Source organism: Myiozetetes cayanensis, unplaced genomic scaffold (genome assembly GCF_022539395.1).
Source record: "Myiozetetes cayanensis isolate MyiCay16 unplaced genomic scaffold, myiCay2020 scf14, whole genome shotgun sequence".
In the NCBI taxonomy this organism is placed as follows: Eukaryota; Metazoa; Chordata; class Aves; order Passeriformes; family Tyrannidae; genus Myiozetetes; species Myiozetetes cayanensis.
Genome location: NW_026087048.1, coordinates 5,654,456 through 5,674,813, shown reverse-complemented (window position 1 = coordinate 5,674,813; position 20,358 = coordinate 5,654,456). Strand labels below are relative to the sequence as shown.

Here is a 20,358-nt window from a genome sequence, read left to right as displayed (position 1 = left end):
TAAGTCAGCAGATGACTACCGAAAAGGTAATTCCTATCCGAAAGCATACAAATTTGTCTGTATCATACAACTGCTTTAATTCATATAATTATCCAAGAAAAGGTAGTAATTACTGGTTTGGTCTTCTCTGGCATTGACGAGGTCTGGATAACCAGCTGAAGACCACAATTATTAACCTGCAAATTGAAAGAATAAGAAATTAAATGCTACGTTTGTCAAAAACAGCTATCAACATGAAGAGTTAAATGTAACAATACAGGCATTTTCAAAAGCAAAATGTGTCAAGAAAGGAACTACGCTGTAAAAATATTATGAAGAACACATGAGAGTACTAAGCAACACTAAATAATTTTTAGTTTAAAAAAAAAATCACGCTGTTTTTAGTTTTAAAAATACACCGAAAACACAACTTCCATGGGGATGCAAGTCTCATCATGAAGAAAACAAGCGCTTATGTTTAAACATGCCTCTTTTTAAAAGGTTAGTCTTTGGGTTTGTATGACAAAATGTGGCACCTACGTGGAAAGCAGCCAAAATGATTAACAGAAACCCTTAACCGAATGGCTCATACATCCCCTCCCAGCACATTACAGGAGGCGTACACACAAACAGCGCCGGGGGAGCCGCCGCCCGCCCGCACCCCCCGCAGCACCTACCGGTGCGGGCGTGGCCCGCGGGCCCCGGCCGGTGCGGCCCTTGCTGGGCACCATGTGCCGCTATCCCTCAGCCCCGCAGTCTTCAGCCCGCACAGTCTTCAGCCCGCACACTCTCCACCCCGCACACCCCGCGCCGCCGCCGCCCTGTCGGAAATGGCCCCGCCGTTACCGCGGCAACTGCCACTTCCGCCCCGCCCGCCGGCTGGGGCGGCGCGATGGGCGGGAGACCGTGAGGGAACGGAGGGAGGGATGTGGTGCTGTGCGGCCGCTCTGCTGTGCCCAGTGCCGAACCGTGTTCCCCCCGCCTAGTGAAAAGACACTATTACAGCGCCACAGACTGACAGAGCGGGTCAGGTTGGAAGGGACTACAGTGGGTCACCTGGTCCAACCTCCCTGCTCAGGCAGGGTCATCCTAGAGCTCGTGGGCCCAGGATTGTGACCAGATGGTTCTGGAGTATCTCTAGTGAGAGAGACTCCACACCCTCTCCGGGCAATCTATGCCAGTGTTCGGTCACTTGAATAGTGAAGAAGTTCTTATTCATCTTCAAGTGGAACTTCAGTTTCTGCCTGTTGCCTCTTGTCCTATTGCTCAGCACCACCGAGCATAGTCTGGTCCATCCTCTGATACCTCCCTTTAGGTATTTATACCCCTCAATGAGGTCTCCTCTCAGCTGTCTTTTGTAAGGGCTGAACATGCCCAGATCCCGCAGCCTTTCCTCATAAGAGAGATGCTCTTATGGGATGGTAACTCCATCATCTTCCTAGGCAACTTATTCCAATGCCTTACCACCCTAACAAATATGTATTCCAGGTTTTGTGTATTGTCATTTTAGTTACCATCTGCTGAAAGGTTCACAGAAGAATAACGTAATTACAGCATATTTTGTGAGAAATGCAAAATATCGGAGATTTTGTTTTTATTTCTTTTTTACAGGATGTAGGCAATGCTATGCAAATATGTATGCCATAAGAAATCTGTGCAGATTTTGGTTGTGCAGCTGAGGTTCACGGGTTTATGATCATTACTGGGTACCAGTGAACCATGAGTTTCCCTCTAAGGCATTTGACTACATTAGTTCTTTTACTTTTAAGTTCTCCCATGGTTACAAATGCTGCTTCATCTCTGCTAATAGTTAAGCACTATAGAGCATTGCTATATTAAAAGGAAAATAAACCTAACCAAACAACCCCAAAAACATTTGTCTGGTAATTTCAGAGGAGTCCTAAGCAACACAGTGTTGAAATTACATCAGTCTTCATCTAGCCAAAGGCCAATTCTGTGTCATGACCATCGTAAAGCAAAGAAGCAAATCTAGTGTCCTTTTCTATAAAATTAAGTTCCCTTAACCTCGACAGAAGGAGACATCAGATAAACTGAAAGGTCTCTCTCAAACATCATTTGGGTTAGCTGCAGCATAGAATAGTTCTTTGCTCATACTGGTCCTGGCCTTGTGCCTGCCCAGGGAGGCAAACAACTCCCATGAACTCACACAAAATCAGACCCACGGTTCCTGTCCATACTGTCTTAAAATGTGTACTTTTGTATTTGTATTTCTGCTCCCACTGAAATCAATAGCAAAGTGATGCCCTACTGAAGACATATTACAGAATGTCCCATTAGCAGAGACCTAGAGATTTGCTTAGTGATGCATGTAAGCATATTTCATAAACAAAATATTTCATTGCTTGAGGCATGTTAAAAAATAATCCAAACCCACTGAGGCAGAGCAGTCTCAGGATGTGTCCGTGCCAGCAAACCTGAGTCATGAGGACTGTTTGTCATAGGGATGAGAAGAACTGGCCCGAAGTGCAGCCCCACTTTTCATCCATTCAAATTTTTAAGAAAACATTGAAGCAATAAAGACAAAAACAAAGATGCCACAAAGTGGTATCAAGATCCAAGCTATATTTAGCAGTTTAGGTCTAAACACTATTGAAAAAAAGATCTTCCCTGACTGAAGAATGAATATTTACATGGAAACTGAAAAGTTTTTGATTCTAGTCTTCAGAACATGAATGTTAACTTCACTTTAGTAGCTGAAACAGTCCACTGAAAGAAAGTGCAATAGTCTTAAGTTCAAAATAACCACTGTATAAGTGTTTCAGAAAAAGGCCCTCTATTTTAATTAGTTCTCAAAGGGGAATGAAATAGTTAATAAAGGCAAAGATAAATAATTTGCTAATCAAATTATCTTTGCAATGTTAGTGTTAGTGGTTAGTTTGAATTACAAATGTCAAACCACAATGTTATGTTACTATGGAAAGCTATATCTTACTATGTTAAACAAGTTCTGAATGTAAGCTTTAAATGTGCCTATAAAGATATGGATAAAAGGGGCATAGCCGAGTGGCACAGCCCCCGGCACAGCCTGTTACAGCCGAGCCAGGAGCGGCAGAGCAGCCGTGGCAGCAAGCTGCCCGAGGGAGGAGCCACTCGCCCCGCTTCGAGAGCAGCCGCTGCCATCTGAGGACCACCTCCATCTGGGACCTGCCACCCGGCATCCAGGCGCCGCCTAAAGGGGAGGGAATAGTGGCACATATAAAAGATCATTGCACGTTTTCGGCGGGAAGACCGTTGGTGGAACAGGAGTTTCCCCGGGTCTTCCAGCGCGCTGTTTTGCTTATTTGCCTTCAATAAATTTCTACAATATATTTAAAAAAAGAAAATTTATATCTGGTCATTTGACTATAACAGGGAATGTTTTTATTCTGTGTAAATAACATACAGAATTATAGAGCATACTGCTTTACAAGAACAACCAATTGTGTCCTTGTTCACTCGTGTTTCTTACTCAAATCTCATCCTCGGCATTTAGGCCACACTTACCCCAGTGAAACCTTTTTGAATCTCTTAAAACGCAACGCTCTGGTCGGGGCGCAGCGACTCGGCCTCAAGGTTGTACCAGGGGACGAGAAGCTGAGACGTTGCTCTTCGGCGAGGAGCCCGTTGTTTTCTGATGAAACAAAAGCATCCCGATGGAGCCGTCAATTAGAAGGGCACTTCAGCGCCCGGCTGGCCCGGGAGCAGCACCGCCGGAGGAGGGTCCGACCCTCCCGCTGCCGCGCCGGGGGAGTGGAGCCGGGAGCGCCACCCCAGCGGGAGGGGACGGGAGGGGACAGGAGCGGAGGAAGGGTGGCTGTTGCGGCCGCGGACAGCGCAGCGCTGCTATCGCGTTGGGCTGAGCCCGGCCATGGCTCAGCAGGAACCGGCTGAGCCTGGGGCTGCGGTCGCCGGCCCGGAGCTGGCGGCGGGGAGCGGCCCCGTGCAGATCCGAGTGGCCGTCCAGGCAGCCGCGGAGGAGGAAGAGCAGGAGGAGGAGGAAGAGGAGGAGGAGCAGGGGGGCGGCGGAGCGCTGTGCCGCAGCTGCAGCGAAGAGGACTCGGGGCAGTGCGGGCCCTCCAGGTGAGCCCCCGGCGGCGCCCCGGGCGGAGCCGTGAGGAGCGAGGAGCGGGGCCGCCGCGGACACCACGTAACGGTGCGGCCGCGGCTGATGCAACGCTGAGGGGGCGGGTGGGAGACGGGAACCCCTTCAGCGAGGAGACACCCGGGCGGGAGCTGTCCGGGAAACGATGGCTCCGCCCGGGCTGCGGCTCCTCCGTCCCCGGGGGAGCGGCTGGTGCCGGGGCCGCGGCTTCCCCATGCCACTTCACTGCCTTTTACAGAAACGGTTTTGAGGGTTAGTTGTTGTTGTGCTTGTTTTTTTGGTTGTGTTTTTGTTTCTGTTTGTTTGGTTTTGGGGTTTGTTTTGTTTATTTTTGTTTTGGTTTTGGGGCGTTTGTGTGGGTTTTTTTTGTTTTATTTTGTTTTGTCTGTTTGTTTTTTATTGCATGGACTCGATATTTTTTTTTTTTTATTACCCAGACGCAGTTATCTCCTTAGATATTTAAGACATGGACAGAGAGACCGGTGTTATGGCCTTGGAAACAAGCTGACTAGACACCAAATCAAGGCCATTAGGAATGCAGAAAAAACTGCCACCTCACACTCTGCGTTCTACTGTTTGATAATGCCAGTAGTGCTGTAGGAATTACTAGTGGTGCCTGAAATTGCTTTGATGCCTACAAGGATATCTTGCTAGTAAAAGGCACATCCAGGATTTTTGTGCCAGAAAACTGCAGAGACAATGCTTGTTAGTAGTAGTTCATCTTATGATTTGTACTAAAGCTGCAGATGCAGTAATAAATTATCATCTAAAGATTTATGTACAGTAGCAAGAAATTCAGTATTCTGTTTGTAGATCTGTTGTTTCTAATCGATTCTCGAACTTCTTATCCTAGCACTGATTCAGAATGAATTGCAGTGTATTATTTTAAATTACAGAGGGCTAGTTGGGGAGGGAAAATTTTTTGCAGCTGCCAAAATTTTCAACTATATACTACAGAAACAGGAGCTGAACACAGCTAGGCACAATTAGGATGTTTAAGCTGAGTCTGCTTAGTTTTTCCACAATATGGAACTATTGGTTTTATAAATATCTACAGCAATCTACAGCGTTGCATTCCAATTATTGATTTCTTAATTTTAGGAAATTATTTACACTTGATATCTGTGATAGTATTACTTGTGTAAGAGCTTCGAGCCCTGGCCTAGACTAGAAAAAAGGGTGGTTATTTTTTCAAGCTTTGTAACACACAGTAGCTACTCTTAAATGCCACTTATTTATTTGGTAGGAAATTATTTACAAGCATTTTGAAAATTATTAGTGATGGTCTAAAACTGCTGGGAATGAGCTTTCTCACTCTCCAGGTGAAGCTAGCAGACAATTTGGATTCTCCCCCCCACCTCAATTTCTAGGTACGAAATGAAAGCCATTTCTCCAATGGTCAAGCCCTACCGTTCTTTGGGAAATCTCTGGGTATTTGTGACATTCAGTCCTCAGCCTTTTAGCTGCCAGGTGCTTCAGAACCATCTCCAGACTGTTGATAACAGGTAGTTCTCACGTGCATGAAGTAAAGCTATTTTTACTCAAGTTTATTTTGGATTCAGACAGACACAGGAAGAATCTGAGTTTGAAAGGTGAATGTTTTTATGATGTTGTCAGTCTAAAAGATAATGTTTCACTACTATGAATTAATATGGAGCTGGTTACAAATTTCTGCATTTGCTGTAGGTGGCATTTCCATACAGCACTTAGTGAGGGGTGTTGTAAGAGCCCATGAGATTTTGTAAAAGCTGAGCTGTCTGCCAAATACTGTCATATATAGGTCAGACTGTGACCAATATGTGAGAGGTGAAATGCGGCCTGTTTTGCTCTGATTCAGTGTGTTGCAAACTCACTGGTTGCTGCAAACATGCAGTTCATTTTTATTGTTTTCTAAGGCATGATACCCCTTTTTGTTTCCATCCAAACACCTGCAAATGTCTGTGCTAATATATTCTCTAGAACAGCCCCGTTCTGAACTGAAGGTAAGCTTTTCCTAGCAGAGTGTGGATATGTATAAAAGGCTGAAATGTTCCAAGGTTCTTGTGTTCACACTAATTCTGAATTGCTAGTGAACGAAGAACGAGTAGTGGGGTAAGGGAATATCATTAATGAAACCAGCACCCCCAGCTGGCCATCTAATATTTTTACTGTCCCAATCATAACTTCATCTATTATCCTCTACTTCAGGCATTGCCAAGTGCTCTCTCACTCCTCCTTCCTTCAAACTGTACCCCATTAATGGCTACCAAGATTTTAGCAGTGAGACTTCTCAGATCTTGCAAGTATCCACATATGTGCCATGATGTGCTGCCCTATCATCAGAAGAGCCATAAGAAGTAAATAGACTGTAAGCTTCAAACAGCCAGGTCCCAGAGAACTGCTGTAGCTGCCACTGGTGGGAGCACGTTCCCTGTGCAGAGCCCACTGACCTAAACATAACCTTCAGACATACAACAAGCATCTGCAAAGGCAGTGCACTGCTCACAGCCTCCAGTTCATCTCCAGGACAGAGCTGTCTCAAGGCAGGGTGATTCAGCAAGGCTGCATCCTCCCTGCCACATCAGCCTCTGGGGACTCCAGTGTGATGCCTGCTCCCTTTCCTAGTGATTTCAAAAGCTCTGCAAATACCCATTTAAGAAAATTTTGGGCAAATACACGGCTCCTTTTTTGTTGCTGAGGTATGTGGGAGACTGAAATAATAAATGGATCTAATGGATCTAATAATAGGATCTAAGGTACTTAGGGGCTGATTTTATTTTTTTCACAGAACCTTTGGTGATGGTCCAAGTTTTGTTAAAACTGGACTGCTTACAGCTTTAAAAAATGACTCTGGCTTAAGACAGATTTGTGCATTAGAGTCACCTGTGGGTGAGCCATGTGCCTCAATTATAGATGGAAATAACCATTTAAATTGCGATTTCAGCAACAAACGTTGCTGTAACTGTGCATGACAAGAAGATTCTTGAACTCATGGTTGCAGTATCTCTTTTTGGGATAGGATGCCCAGTAGTGCTCCATTTTGCAGAGATACCTAGACACTATGATGGGAAGGAGAGAAAAAATGAGAATGACTTCCTGAGATACATGAGCTGCTACCACACATACAGGCAAGGTAAGCCTTTATGGAAAACTGATAGTTATGTTACTCTGTCACTCTGGAAGTGACCTGGTAGAAGTGCAACACTCCTGTCAGTCCTGTTTACTCTCTGGATTCCAGCTCCTGCATTCATGTAGGTAAGAGGCTTGAAAAATCGTGACTGCATCACATTGAGGTATTGATCCTCTGATATGTGACACTACCCATTAAGCACATAAAGGTCAAACCTATGTTTAATAGCTTCTTAATAAAAAATAAAACACTGTCACTGGAGGAACTTTGTATAGTACCTGTGCACCTTCATTTCATGTTTTGGTTCAGGATTTGGCAGAGTGTTTTCAAGATGTTAGTGTGTATGTCTGCTTGTTCTACACTGAGATCAGCTTTTGGGATGAGCTCAGGAACTTGACTCCTTATGCCGACTGGAAGGCTTCCTCCTCTGAGCTGGCCAGCTGCCCCAGATGGATGGGTGGTAACTGTTCAGTGCCCATGTATAAAGTAAGTTGGAAGCAGCAATACCAATTGGTATAATGGTCATGTCTTTTCTTTTTGAAAGACTATTTGAATTTGCTAATATAAGATGATCTGTTGATATGATTTAATTATTTTCCAGTGGTGGGGAAAATGATGACGACTCTGAGCAGAACTGGAAACCACCAGAAAATGACCTGATCCAGAAATTAATAGCACAGATTGAATATTACTTCTCGGATGAGAACCTTGAGAAAGACGCCTTCCTCCTGAAGCATGTGAGAAGAAATAAGATGGGTTATGTCAGTGTTAAACTTCTCACTTCTTTTAAGAAGGTAAGCTAACATTCTAAGTCTTGAAGTGCCTCATGTAAGCCTGATGCATCTAAAAACATTAGGAGAGATGAAAATTACATTTTATAGAGGCAATTTTACAGTCTCTATCTGTCTCTCTAATGGGTTGATTTTGTTTTACTGTGATGGTTAGGTTTGTTCTCATCCAGAACTTTAAAAGCTGAACTCATGATTGGCTAGGGAAATCATAGGCTTAAAAACATGTGTGCTTTTAAATTATCATTCTGAGAGAGAACATCAGATAAAATTAATTTTTATGTCAACTACTCATGAGTAGCTGAGTAATCCTTGTAAAGTTATGTTCCTGTCTCTGAGAAGGGATGGTGAATCTGATCTTTGCAATTGTACAGAGATCCAAAAATTAAGACTAGTATAAAGTATCCGATAACTGAAGTCAAGTTAAAGGTGAGATGAGGTCTGTTATTTTTTCTTCTTACATTAGGAACACCATGTAAATATGCATACGTAACCAATTTTTAAAATTGCAACAGAAATACTTTGTCAAGATTCTACCCCTAAGAGTTTGCAGAGTTTTTCAGTCTAGAAGCTGAAGCACTCCTGGTTTCTTCAGACCACTTCAAACATTACTTTGGTGATAGATAAACCACTTAAAGGAAATGGAGAAGTTTGGGGTGTTTTTTAAACTGAGAGTTTTGAGGGAAGAAAAGTAGTTCAATACAATGAAGTCCTAAACTTGACAAAACTTCTTGCTTGTCAAATTTAACAAAATAAACCCGCCAGAACAACACACATTTTGATCATGGTTCAGACCTACATGTGGAATGATCAAGCATCCCTTGAGCAGGCTTTCAGTTACAATAACAATTTCCAATTTGAGCTTTAGTGTCAGTTCCTGTTTCCATTACATCCAGCAGGCCATGAGCTTTACAGGAGCTCACTGAGGCCCATTATAGCAGGAAAACTGTCTACTTTCTCACCAAGTCTGAAATTTACCTACATGAAACTTAAATCTCCCTTTCTGTTTGTAGACTGGAGCTTGCATCTGCCTTAAAATCCTGTAAATAGTCTGAGTGGGTTTGATCAGTTGTGGTGTTTAACCTGTGTCTGTCTCCAAGGTGAAACACCTTACCCGAGACTGGAGAACCACAGCCTACGCACTGAAGTACTCGGACACTCTCGAGCTCAACGATGACAACAAAAAGGTGCGAAGAAATACTCCAGTTCCACTGTTTCCAAGTGAAAATGTCCCTACCAGGATGTTACTGGTGTATGACATCCACATGATTTCTGAGCTCCAGGCTCTTAATAAGCAACAAAATGGATGCATGCAAGAAAGGATAATGAAGCATCTCCTCAAAGCCTTTGTAAATTTTGGTGTCATTTCATCAGTTCGTATTCTCAAGCCTGGCAGAGACCTACCACCTGATATCAGGAGGGTCAGCAACTGGTACACCCAGCTGGGAACTCAGGAATGTGCAATTATAGAATTTGAAGAAGTAGATGCTGCCATACATGCTCATGATTCAATGTGCACTGAAAAGAAAGAGACTGGCATGAAAGCTGTCCTCGTAGGAATGAAACTGCCGAAGAAAAAAGTTCCCAAAGACAAGAACCATGATGAAGGTTCCAGAAAGAGTCTTAAGAAGACTCGATCCCTTAATAAGAGAGTGGAGGAACTTCAGTTTGTTGGTGATGAATCTTCAGCAAACAGCTCTTCTGACCCAGAGAGCAATCCTACATCACCATTGTCAGGGCGCAAATGTACTGCAACAAATATTGTGAGTAATTTGAGCCCAAACATTCATCCAAATAACCATTTGAGCCCTAATGTGTCACCCAGATCAAGCCCTTGGAACAGTCCATCTTCATTAAGAAAAGTAACAAAAAAATCTCCACTGGCTGAAGACAGTAAGCTTAACCCAAGCACTAGCCCTGAAATTCCAAGGAAATGTACAGATTATTCCTTGGATAGCAGCATCACCCCTTCTGGGAGCCCCTGGGTACAGAGAAGAAAAGCCCAAACCCTCACACAAGAGAAGAGTTCCACTAGCAGTCCCATGTTGGTTCAGAAAATACAAAATGCAGACGGTCTCCCTGTTGGGGTACTGAGGTTGCCTAAAGGTCCTGATGGCACCAAGGGATTCCACAATGTTTGCGAAAGAAGGAAGGCTATGAAGAGTGAATAAACCCTTTTTAAAAACAGGCTCAACAAGTCAGCCACCTGTTGATGACCAAGTCTGGTAAAAAACTTTCTCTTGAATGACTGAGTTAAGCGAGTATTTAATTTTAGAAGCTTTTGTATTCATATAGAGACTTTATCATTTGTATATTTGTATATTTTCTCCACAGAACAGGTGAGGTTGGAAGGCATCTCTGGAGATTGCCCAGTCCACCTCCTTGTCTCAAGCTACAAGAAGTCACTGAGTGGTTTGAGCATTTGCCTGTCTGGATGATGTGTTTCCACGTTCAACCACCCACACAGCACAAAAGTGTTTCTTTATATTCAGGTGCAATTTCTATGTTCCAGTTTGTTCCCCTTTTCCTGTTACTGCGTATCGCTGAGAAGTGCCTAGTTCTGTGTTCTTTACTGCTTCCTATGAGGTATTTAAAAACTGATGAGATCTGTCCCCAGAGCCCTCTCTTCTCCAGTCTAACCAGTGCCTGCTCTCTAGGCCTCACAAGAGGGATGTGCCAGCCTTTTAATCAGCTGAATCACTTTGCTAGAGCACTGCTCTTACCTGCATCCATTTCTTTAATGTATTATTTTGAAATGCCTAAACATCCAGACGGACATATAAATCATTCATGTAAGTACGTCATTTGCAGAGCTAGGATCCTGAAGAGCAGTGTGTAAATACTTACAGTTTAGTGGCTGTAATATGAGAAGGGTGGTATGTTACCAGTCTTATCATAGAGAGCTCAGGTTTTGAAGACTTTCTGTTTGCCTCAAAAAGGAATTGAGGAAGTTGAGCCACAGTGAGCATTTGTTCTCGTGTACATTGCCAAAGCAGTATTTTTTAGTAAGACCAGTGTGTATTTTCATGTGATGTGAGTAAAGACTGAGCATTGGAGACTGCTCTGTAAATGTTCTCTTATATAATCAGATGGAAATAAACAAAAATATTAACTCTGTCTAGATCTATTTTGTTTACTTTAAAAATAAGTTGAGTTGCACCTGAATAGATAACTTAAACCTCATCTTATACCATGTAATTCTAGTAGTAGTTACACAAAATTTCCATTGCATTCAAGGAAAAAAAGTCCTCTGCCCCACTAGTGATGGTTAATTCTGTGGTGATGCTTCACTGTGACTGTGTGTCACACTCATTTTTATATAACATTATAAACTAAACAGTGGTCACTGCTAACTCGGGATTTAACAGGCTCAGCAAGAAGTGTTTAAATTAAAATTAACTATAATCCTACCTGATGCCAAAGAAGGAAACTGCAGTTTTACTTATAATAGTTAAACTCTGAAAAACTAGCCCAGAGACAGTAAGAGGGTTTCAGGTTCTAACAGCCTGGGAACTGTGCATGACAAAGGTCTCATCGGATGGTGATTCTTCATTCCAAAAGTCCACATCCTGTCCAATTTCCTAAGCACAACACTTCTGCAGTGTAAACAACCTCAGTAACAGTTAAGAGTCGTGTGTACTGATTCTGTCTGTTGTTCCTCAGCCACCTACATACATTCCTGGTTCTTTTACTGCACACAAATGGAATTGTCCAAGTTACCTCCTAACTCCCTTTACTAAGATACTATAAATACTGTTAAATACTAAGTGGTGGTTTTTAAAATCACCTGCAAATATCTTAGTTACAGGGTAAATCTTCAGAAGAGGGATTCCAGAACTCCAGATTACATACAACTGCACTGGTTCACTATTTCCAAATGCTTGTGTCAGGAATAAACAGGGAAGCTGGTTGTTTTTTTTAATTATAAAACTATGTAGCATCCATGTACCATCGTATACCAAACTATTTGGGGGCAGCACTACAGCTGATGCGAGGTAGTACCATGAAGACACACAGAAGTAAATTAAATAGAAATATTAGGAATTGTATGTAATAATCCATATTGTTAAAAAATCTGTAAGACATTGTATACTTGCACGAAAACAAGGAAGTTGAAAATATCAGCATATGCTATGGGAATTAAATGGCTATGCTCTGGGAATTAACACTTCTACATGTCACATTCCACACAAAAACCTTAAAAATCCAACTTACTTCCATATAACACTAACAGTTTGGAACTAAAAGTCTCGGACACTAATGATGAGTCCTATTTTGCTTTAGAAAATTTTACACATGATACAATGAACACTGAGGATGATTCCTTAGTAAGCAAATAGGAAGTCTACAGTTTTTCTTCAATAATAAATCAAATACTGTGTTACTGAAGAGTTATTAGAAGGCCATGAGCTATGAAATACAATAAAACTTATAAGAGAACGCCATCTTATTTGAGATGACTAACTATAAAATTCCGGAAAGCTGCTCCACCTGTCTTCAGAGAGCTTTTAATAAGAAAGAAAAAATACACTTGCCATGGTAATTATTTTTGTTAAAAGAAAATACAGACAAGCATGATCAAACAGTAAATGATAATGTCACCAGTGAAACTACTTGGAAAGTAATTTAAAGTAGTGCTTATATAGAAGAAGTCAACACATGGTCTTATTCTGGTTCAGATAATATATAAACCGACAAGGTTGCTCCACATAATTTCCCTGCATCTCCAAAAGGAATATGTTTTCATCTTGGAAAACATTCTGTGGAAACCTCCAGTAGACACACAGGCATACCAACTTCTTTGCTATCCTCCTCCCCACCCTTATTTCCACTTAGGAGCCAGAGCTACATTATACTGACTGTATTACGAACAGCTTTTATAGCATTAGACACACATTCAGTATTCCTCATGGAGCAAAAAGAACGTTTGCTTGTTTAATTAATCAATGTAAAAGGACTGTAGGTAGGAAACACCTTCTCTCCAGATACTTCCTGCACTAGCCAGCAATGCTCAGTGTTGGATACTGATGCATGTGCATGTTCAGAGACATTCTGAACTCTCAGTACCAAAACACACACACAAGTGCACAGGGAGGGCACAGTGAACCCTGTTGCTGCCCGAGGCAGGGAGCCCTGGTTGCAGTTTTGTGGCTGGCAGGCAGCTCATCTGCTCCACTCACCCCCAGGGAATCTTACTTCTCTTCTGTATAGCTTAAACATGCACATCCCCATCTCAAATGGGTGGTTTCAAAACCATAGAGGTTGAGGATATTTTTATTGCTTTTTTTTAACACAACAAACAGCAACTCTAAAAAGCATTTTAAGAACGAGATCACTTCGCACAAGTAGCTCAGTTACCAAAGGCGTTCAAGATTCTCAACTGCCTGAACGCCACCATTGCTGAGAGCACCAGCAGAGACCCCCATGTGCTACACAATCCACAGCAGCTTCAGTCATACATGTACAGCAATAAAAACAGAGAAAATATTAAATTTCTTTGGGACAAACATTTCACTCTCCCTGACTTTGTTTGTGTCTTCACATTCAATTAACTGCTCAAAACCCGAAAACAGTACAACCCCCAGATATATGCACTACACATCCAAAACTGCTTGGAGAAACGCTGCCAACAGAGACACTTGAAACACTGACAGCCATGCCTTCATTTTGTTCCAGCTCTCAAATATTTATATTATAATGACATATTTCAACTAAGTATTTTTTTTAAATGGCATATCAGCTAAAGAGAAACAATGTGACAACACATTTGGAGTTTTGGTCACTGGTTGAGAGCCCCTCCCAACTATAAAAGAATATTTACTTCTGTCCCCACTAACAAAGGATGCGTTCCCATCATCTTCATTTTGCACAAGCAGTTTCTGGCTGGGTTTATAACCCTGAAGTCTGAAAAAAACATAGGGTCTTCAGTAAAAAATGGTTATTAACTCACCTAATACACCTGAGCTGTTTAGAACAACAATTTGATTAATCAAACAGAGCTGGCTTCAGTTTACACCATTGTTCCCTGAGCTTGGATTTCACTGCATTTGAAGCAAAAATATAGTTGATTGATTCATAGGAAAGATCCCACATCTGTGATCGAGTCAAATTAAATGTTTTTGCAACCACCTCATACTCTTGTGATAGTTCGGTTGCAAAGATGCCTTTATCATCAGTCTGGAGTTACATTGAAAGAAAGGAAAAAAAAGGTTAAATTAGTTTCTCTACATCAAAAAAGTCTCTTTCTATACATACAAACCACTTTTATCTTCCTGTCTCATATTTTATTCCACAGTTCTTTCATCTGTGCATAATTATTTCATCTCTATTTGCCCTATTTTCACTCAAAATGAATTAACTATTCAAACATATAAGAAAACCTCTTAAAATGATGGCATAATTTATCAAGAAAACAGGATTCCCTATTAAAATTGCTGAAAAGATGGCTATCAAATGCTGCATACATTCAAGTTATGTGCAGGTCTCCTTATTCCTCTTTTCTCTTTCCTTAGATCTGGGAACTAGAGCATAATCTGTGTTCCGCATCTCCAGGGAAGAAACTCTCTGACCCTTTACACAATAAAGGATTGAGGCTTATTTTAATAATAAGCACAATGCTATTATATTTATATACACACACATGGACAATGCTACAGGTTATGGGGGTTAAACCAACAGGATGATAGTAAAATCCTGCCAAATGGTAGCATAAGTACTTGACACCTCAGTGTTTAAGGACCTTAACGAGCTGTCAAGAGAACACAAGAACTCTCACCCAACACAATGAACCCCCTGGTACACACAAGTGTGTGTGCAAGCACTGGACTGTCTGTTTTAAAAGAAACCTGTCAGTATGCAAACAGATATGAAGGTCATTGCATGTATAGCTGATCACCTTATCCACACAGAAAAAAGACCTGGCTTTACAACAGAACCAAGAGAGGTATTAATTATCATTTCCTGTTTGTATTACAAGCATTTCTCAGACTGAGCATTCTGATTTCCTAAAAGTGAATGATTTGCTACAAGGTCAGAATCTGTAAGTCAGCTCTGATCCATAAAAGCGGAAATGCTTCTCCAACTTCACATTAGTTTGGCTCTTTGCCTTAATAAATGGTTAATATCAAAAAACTTACACAGAGTACTGCAGGATGGCCCATGCTGTACCAGTATCCAAAATGATGTTTGCCACAGGAAGGCACCGTCTGAGATTTAATGTTTGATGTCACACAAAGTTCTATGGAAAAAAAAAAAAGAGAAATTAGGATATATATCAAAATGAGAGACATGTTTTTGACATGTTAATTGACTTATTTCTGTTCCTGAATAAAAATTAAAATCAGCTACTGTTGTTTCCTCTATTTTCTAATTGCTTCTTTGGTAACTTCTTCTGAAGAAAGTTTTGCAATCAATTTCTACAGGGTGTAAGAGTTAGGGAGCTTGCAAACCACATACAGAATCACCAGTCTTGCACAGTAACTATAAGTTATAACTTACTTTTGTTTTGATCTGAGACATCAATTGTCTGCTGCCACAAACACATCAAAAATCCCCAATGCATTATGAGTGTACCTTGATGGCAATTCTCCCTGCCATGTTTGCCTAAGCCACATCTGGTCCAAGACAAACTGGAGTCACTAGATCAGCAGTCCACATGTCATTCTGAAATCTAGAGATAGAGCCATTGTTAATATTTTTTTCCTTACCAATAGGTATCTGGTTCTGTCGAACAATTGACACTAACTCTTCTGAACCTGCTGCTGTGGAGCTGAGAAATGTTCCATGTCCAATTCTGTCAGGAGGCAGGCCCAGGAGAATTTTGGTCTCCTCTTCTTGATTTGGAATCTAGAGGAGAAATATTTTACATTCTGTCAAGGCAGTGTATGAAATAGTTACAATGGACTTCAAGTTCTTTTTTTAAAGCATCTCTTACCCAAAAGAAAGTGATAGTGAAATAGGAACAAGTATAAATAGACCTGTGACATCCTATGTCCTGCTTAATTTCCTGAAGAAATAAAACCGACTTCAGTATTTATCAGATTTGTCAGAGTAAACTCCAGTTACCACTTCAGCAGATTGTATGGCACAGCCCAACTCTCTATTAATTCAAGCAATGCTAAGAGAGCTCAGTACTTATGAAACTGTGCAGATTTCATTATACAAGATTTACAGTAAAAAACAAAGGAAGAAAACAATGGATATCTTAGAATGTTACTAATTTCAATTTCACACCTAACATCCCAATATAGCACAGGAAGGAATAATTTCACTATTCTGATTCGCATTTACTATTCTGATTCTGATTGTTGAAGATTTCTCCTTGTTTTCCTCTCCCTTGACAAATGCTCCAAACCATTAATAGCTTGGCCTGAGAAGTTCAAAATGCACAGAAGGTAATTTTAGTTTCATCAAGCTTTTCCTGAAGTGGGAATTACAGAGAGGTACCAAAATAAGGAAAAATTTTACCTCAGAAAGATGCAATGCCAGCTTTAGACCTGCTTTTTTTGCTTCTGAAAGTGGCTCCAAAAAATCTTGACCATGTCCTGCCTGGAAAACAGATTCACATTACCATTCTAGAGCTTATTTGACAAAACCCCTGCCACTGCCATAATTGAGAAACTATCAAAATACTTCATTCAAATGCAGTTACCTTGAATATTTCTCTTTTCCCATTACTTCACTTGGAATGAATGCAGGAAGTCACACAGCCTTCTGCCAACTTAGACAAACGAGGCAAACATCAGCAGCTCAGATGATGCCCAAAACTTACAATCCCATTGTGTTGATTTTGATACCTTTTATACAGCTCCCACCCAGAGTTATTCCACAGCTGTCCTTGAATATTTATGCTTTCTTAGTATACAGTAAGCATTTGGTGCAGCTAAGGAAAATCATCACTAGTCAACTACTGAACTAGTCAACTAATCAAAACTAGTCAACTTCCCTCCACCCAGCCAATCTGACCGGGACAACTCAGTTACAGACACATACCAGATAAACACTACATTTCAGTGGCTCTTTTCTCAGACTCACATATTAATCTATTGGGGTTTTGTTAGAATATTTGCCCCTTACAGCAACCTGGTAGCAAGATTAAAGGCAATCCATTCCAACTAGCAACAACATCGGGCAAAAATTTGTAGGAACAAAGCATGGTTAGAACTGCTTGCTCTTATGCCACAGTACATGTTTATCTTCAAGAAAAGGCCAAAATGAACCAAAAACTTACAGTGGGATCACCACTGAAGTCAAGCCCTACTACAACCCCATCACTGGAAAGCAGGAACTCTTCAGCAAGCTTAACAGTCTGCTTAGCAACTGCTGGGCCATCTCTTCTGTTTATTGCTATTAACAATCTGGAATAGAAATGCATGTATTAAATTATATACAAGCTGTAATATCAGGAGCTCAACAGATCTGATACCAACAAAAATGGCACTTTACATCCTTCATGGTTGAACATAAAGACTATTTGTATAGGAAACGACTCAAAGGAATGAAGGTACCAAAGTGCAGAGGGACATAAATAGATAAATAGGTTGGCCCGTGACATGCAATAGCACACATGAAGGATGAGAATTCTTCAGCTTCCACAAAAAAAATCTGGTAAGGGTTGCTGCTGAGACTCTAAGAGACAGGTGAACAGACCACCTCCAAGCAGACACTGACACCTTCTGAAACTTCTCTGCTGGTCAGGACCAGCTCTCCTTTACAGCAGGTTGCTTGTACAGTTAATCAAGCAAAACCTTTGCAATGAATCTAGGCTATGAAAAAGGAACCTTTAATGCAAATTCCATGAAAAACACTGTTTTTCCTGAAAATGTTGCAGAGAACAGACAGGCTTAAAGTTGAGAAGTTTTACATCCAGTTTCCTTCTCTAGGAGTAAAAAAGATAAAAATTCAGCTTCCCATGTGTATTAGCTGTTCCCATTCCATGTAATCTAGTTTAAATCCAATTCTCTTTCCTACACTGATGGCTTTTAAACCTCTCTGCAAACGTGATCAAGCACCAAACTACACAGAACCTTGGAAAAGAGGTAATCCACATGCTTTATTTACCTTACATCTATATCCAAGCCTTCCTCTTGACACTGCTTTATACCCTCAAGTACAGTTTCAACATACATCCTTTTGGTCATACCTACAAACACATACATTTGTAACAAACATATTTTAATTAATTTCATTATACTGCAGGCTCAGCTCTCTAGCCTCCTAAGTTTCATTTTGCACATTTGATTTTACTCCATAGTCTTCTAATCCATATAATTCTAATTCTAGCTGTAAATGTAGCTTTACTGTGAAGCATACGTTTGAGCTAAACCTCCTCCTAAGCATCTGGAAAATTGAAAACAACTTTCTGGGAACCAGAGAGTCATAACAGGATTTCTCTTATGTGTTTCTATTAAACTGTATCTGAAAGAAAGCAAAAAGTGAAGTAATAAAAATAAAATAGATCAGCTCTTAAGAATATTAACAGACTCAGATGTCATAAGCAAATAACCCAAACTCTTAGGTAGTATATATTATAACCAATATATATATTATATATATTATAATCAACACATTTTTCTCCTCAAAAATATGCTTTTACATGGTTAAACCTTTGGTTTCATATTTAAAATATATGTATTTTTATTGAGCCAAATAAATTTGACTTTACTTGTTATTAACATAGTCTTTAACTAAGTTTTATAGGGCATCAAGTTTACAAATTGAAAACCAGAACAGACTGTACCTGTGGACTTTTCTTCTCTTGGAGTGCTCCTCAATTCCAGATACTTGACACCGTCATCAGCAAATTCTTTAATGACATCTTTAGTTATCTGATTAAGTAACAGTGTATTCAGCATCACAAAAGTAATGCTTATAATTGCTTATATTTTTCTTTAGAACTAGAAGACCCACTTATTGTTTGTTGTGAAACCCTTGTAACATTTTCAGTCCCTGATATGTTTTTAGGACTCTCCATTTCGGGAAATGCCACCCCACAGAGGGCACATTCCACTCCCTCAGGGATACTGAGGAAAGCTAGGACAAATGAGAATTTCCTGAACAGGAATCCCCCTCAGTGCAGTCTGCTGCAGTCACAACCTCCTGCACAGCTCTGTACCTCTCTCTATGTTTTACAGGCTGGCTGTCAGCCCCTCACAGTTGGGGAAGAAGAGGACACCACACCACTTACTTGGAACCCAATGCTCTTAATCCAACTGTGTGTACTGTTTGCTTTTTTTAAATGAACTTTTATTTAACTTACCAGTAAAATATCCTCAGTCCTAGTGGTAAACTGATAGATGATCTGAAACATCTGAAAACATCTAAAATAAAAAGTAAAATGAACAAACATTGAATCAGTATTCAGAAAAAAATAAAACCTATGCTCTGAAAACACGTATTCAATAGGTAAATTAACCACCCTACAGCTTGAAATAAAAAGACTATCTGAACAGCACTTTCTGGTTTTAGATGCTAACAAAGCATTTGCAACAAAAGTTATTGTTATTATTATTATCACAAAGTTTTTTGAAGCACAAAGGAAAACACGAAGCTTCCAAAAACAGGAAAGTCTGTGAGTCAATTTTCTCTGAAAAGCATAAGTAAGTAAAAAATTTCAATCCTTTAAAGATGGAATTAATTACATGAGGTTTCCTTGTGGTCTGCAAGCACCTAAGAAGTTATTCTGTAGATACAACTATCAAAAATATCTAACAATTATACTAGGAAACTTGAAATTTATTTTCTGCAATCAGTGTATAAGGCCACACATTTCTCTGTTTTCAGCTTAAAAAACCCTCAGTTAATCACATACATGTGCATACTCACTCCTCCAAGGTTCTTTTCTTTCCTTTGTCAATCACAGTCATTCCATTCTGGATCTGAAGGTTTGGTTTCTGGGCCATGAGTTTCTTCATGGTGGCAGAACTGATACAGCCATTCAAATGAGCATGCAGTTCCTATAGAAAAAAAGTCCTATGAACTTCATCCCCCTGTACACATTCCTCTCACTAGAAAAACTGGAGAAATATTTCTTCATGTCTTTCACTGGAAAACATGTTGAAATTGTAACTCCAGGTAAGCACCAGGAGCTGTGGCTGCTTACTGCTTCAGGAAGCCGAGCCAGATACACCGTGCTGTGACTACCTTACATTTTTCACAAGCTTACAATTGAAACACCTCACAGAATTCTCTCAGACAGTAAAAATACACCCTGAAAAATGACTTACTGAAAAGGAGCACGAGAATACAAGGATGGTGTTGTAAGAAATAAATGAAATGGTTTTATTACAAGCAGGGTTTCCACGGTTGCCTTGTGATGAGGAGTTTTTGTGACCAGGGGTGTTTTGCAGTTGCCTGTAGCTGAAATTCTGTTGCAGCCATGA

General features: G+C 40.6%; 3 protein-coding genes across 13 annotated transcripts in view; 1 reads left to right on the top strand and 2 right to left on the bottom strand.

Annotated features, from left to right (window-relative positions):
* The window catches only part of LRRC49 (leucine rich repeat containing 49), a 41,793-nt gene extending 40,988 nt beyond the window's left edge, over positions 1 to 805 (bottom strand). The window contains exons 1-2 of the mRNA XM_050310013.1: positions 657 to 805; positions 114 to 176 (exon numbers count right to left, since the gene is read on the bottom strand). Coding sequence (XP_050165970.1) covers positions 114 to 176; positions 657 to 710 — 117 coding nt within the window. The 5' untranslated portion in view covers positions 711 to 805. The remainder of the gene's footprint in view (positions 1 to 113; positions 177 to 656) is intronic.
* ADAL (adenosine deaminase like) overlaps positions 1 to 20,358 on the bottom strand; it is a 29,604-nt gene that overhangs the window by 541 nt on the left and 8,705 nt on the right. The window contains exons 2-11 of one of the 6 annotated variants that reach the window (XR_007628193.1): positions 19,802 to 19,932; positions 19,236 to 19,296; positions 18,717 to 18,804; positions 18,038 to 18,119; positions 17,208 to 17,334; positions 16,445 to 16,525; positions 15,685 to 15,823; positions 15,115 to 15,215; positions 3,484 to 3,610; positions 114 to 176 (exon numbers count right to left, since the gene is read on the bottom strand). Coding sequence is in view for 4 of the 6 variants with exons in the window: in XM_050310021.1 (XP_050165978.1) it covers positions 13,964 to 14,155; positions 15,115 to 15,215; positions 15,685 to 15,823; positions 16,445 to 16,525; positions 17,208 to 17,334; positions 18,038 to 18,119; positions 18,717 to 18,804; positions 19,236 to 19,296; positions 19,802 to 19,932 (1,002 nt within the window). In the remaining 2 variants the exon portion in view is untranslated. The other 5 variants (XR_007628192.1, XM_050310022.1, XM_050310021.1 and 2 more) reach the window with 5 other exon arrangements.
* LARP6 (La ribonucleoprotein 6, translational regulator) lies at positions 3,776 to 11,095 on the top strand. Of its 6 annotated transcripts, none has more exons than XM_050310018.1 (4): positions 4,137 to 4,333; positions 7,500 to 7,676; positions 7,792 to 7,984; positions 9,079 to 11,095. In XM_050310018.1, exons 2-4 carry the CDS (start codon positions 7,594 to 7,596, stop codon positions 10,147 to 10,149), a joined length of 1,347 nt encoding a protein of 448 aa, XP_050165975.1. In that variant the 5' UTR covers positions 4,137 to 4,333; positions 7,500 to 7,593; the 3' UTR covers positions 10,150 to 11,095. The 6 variants fall into 6 exon arrangements, with proteins under 6 accessions (XP_050165971.1, XP_050165975.1, XP_050165973.1 ...); XM_050310016.1 differs by having other exon boundaries at positions 4,137 to 7,193; XM_050310014.1 differs by lacking the exons at positions 4,137 to 4,333; positions 7,500 to 7,676 and adding an exon at positions 3,776 to 4,059.

Excerpts from the sequence above, each read along its gene's own strand:
- LARP6 (XM_050310014.1), top strand. The coding sequence starts at position 3,848 with ATGGCTCAGCAGGAACCGGCTGAGCCTGGGGCTGCGGTCGCCGGCCCG. Across the intron at positions 4,060-7,791 it reads GGGCAGTGCGGGCCCTCCAG|TGGTGGGGAAAATGATGACG; the intron begins GTGAGCCCCCGG and ends ATTATTTTCCAG. Across the intron at positions 7,985-9,078 it reads TTCTCACTTCTTTTAAGAAG|GTGAAACACCTTACCCGAGA; the intron begins GTAAGCTAACAT and ends TCTGTCTCCAAG.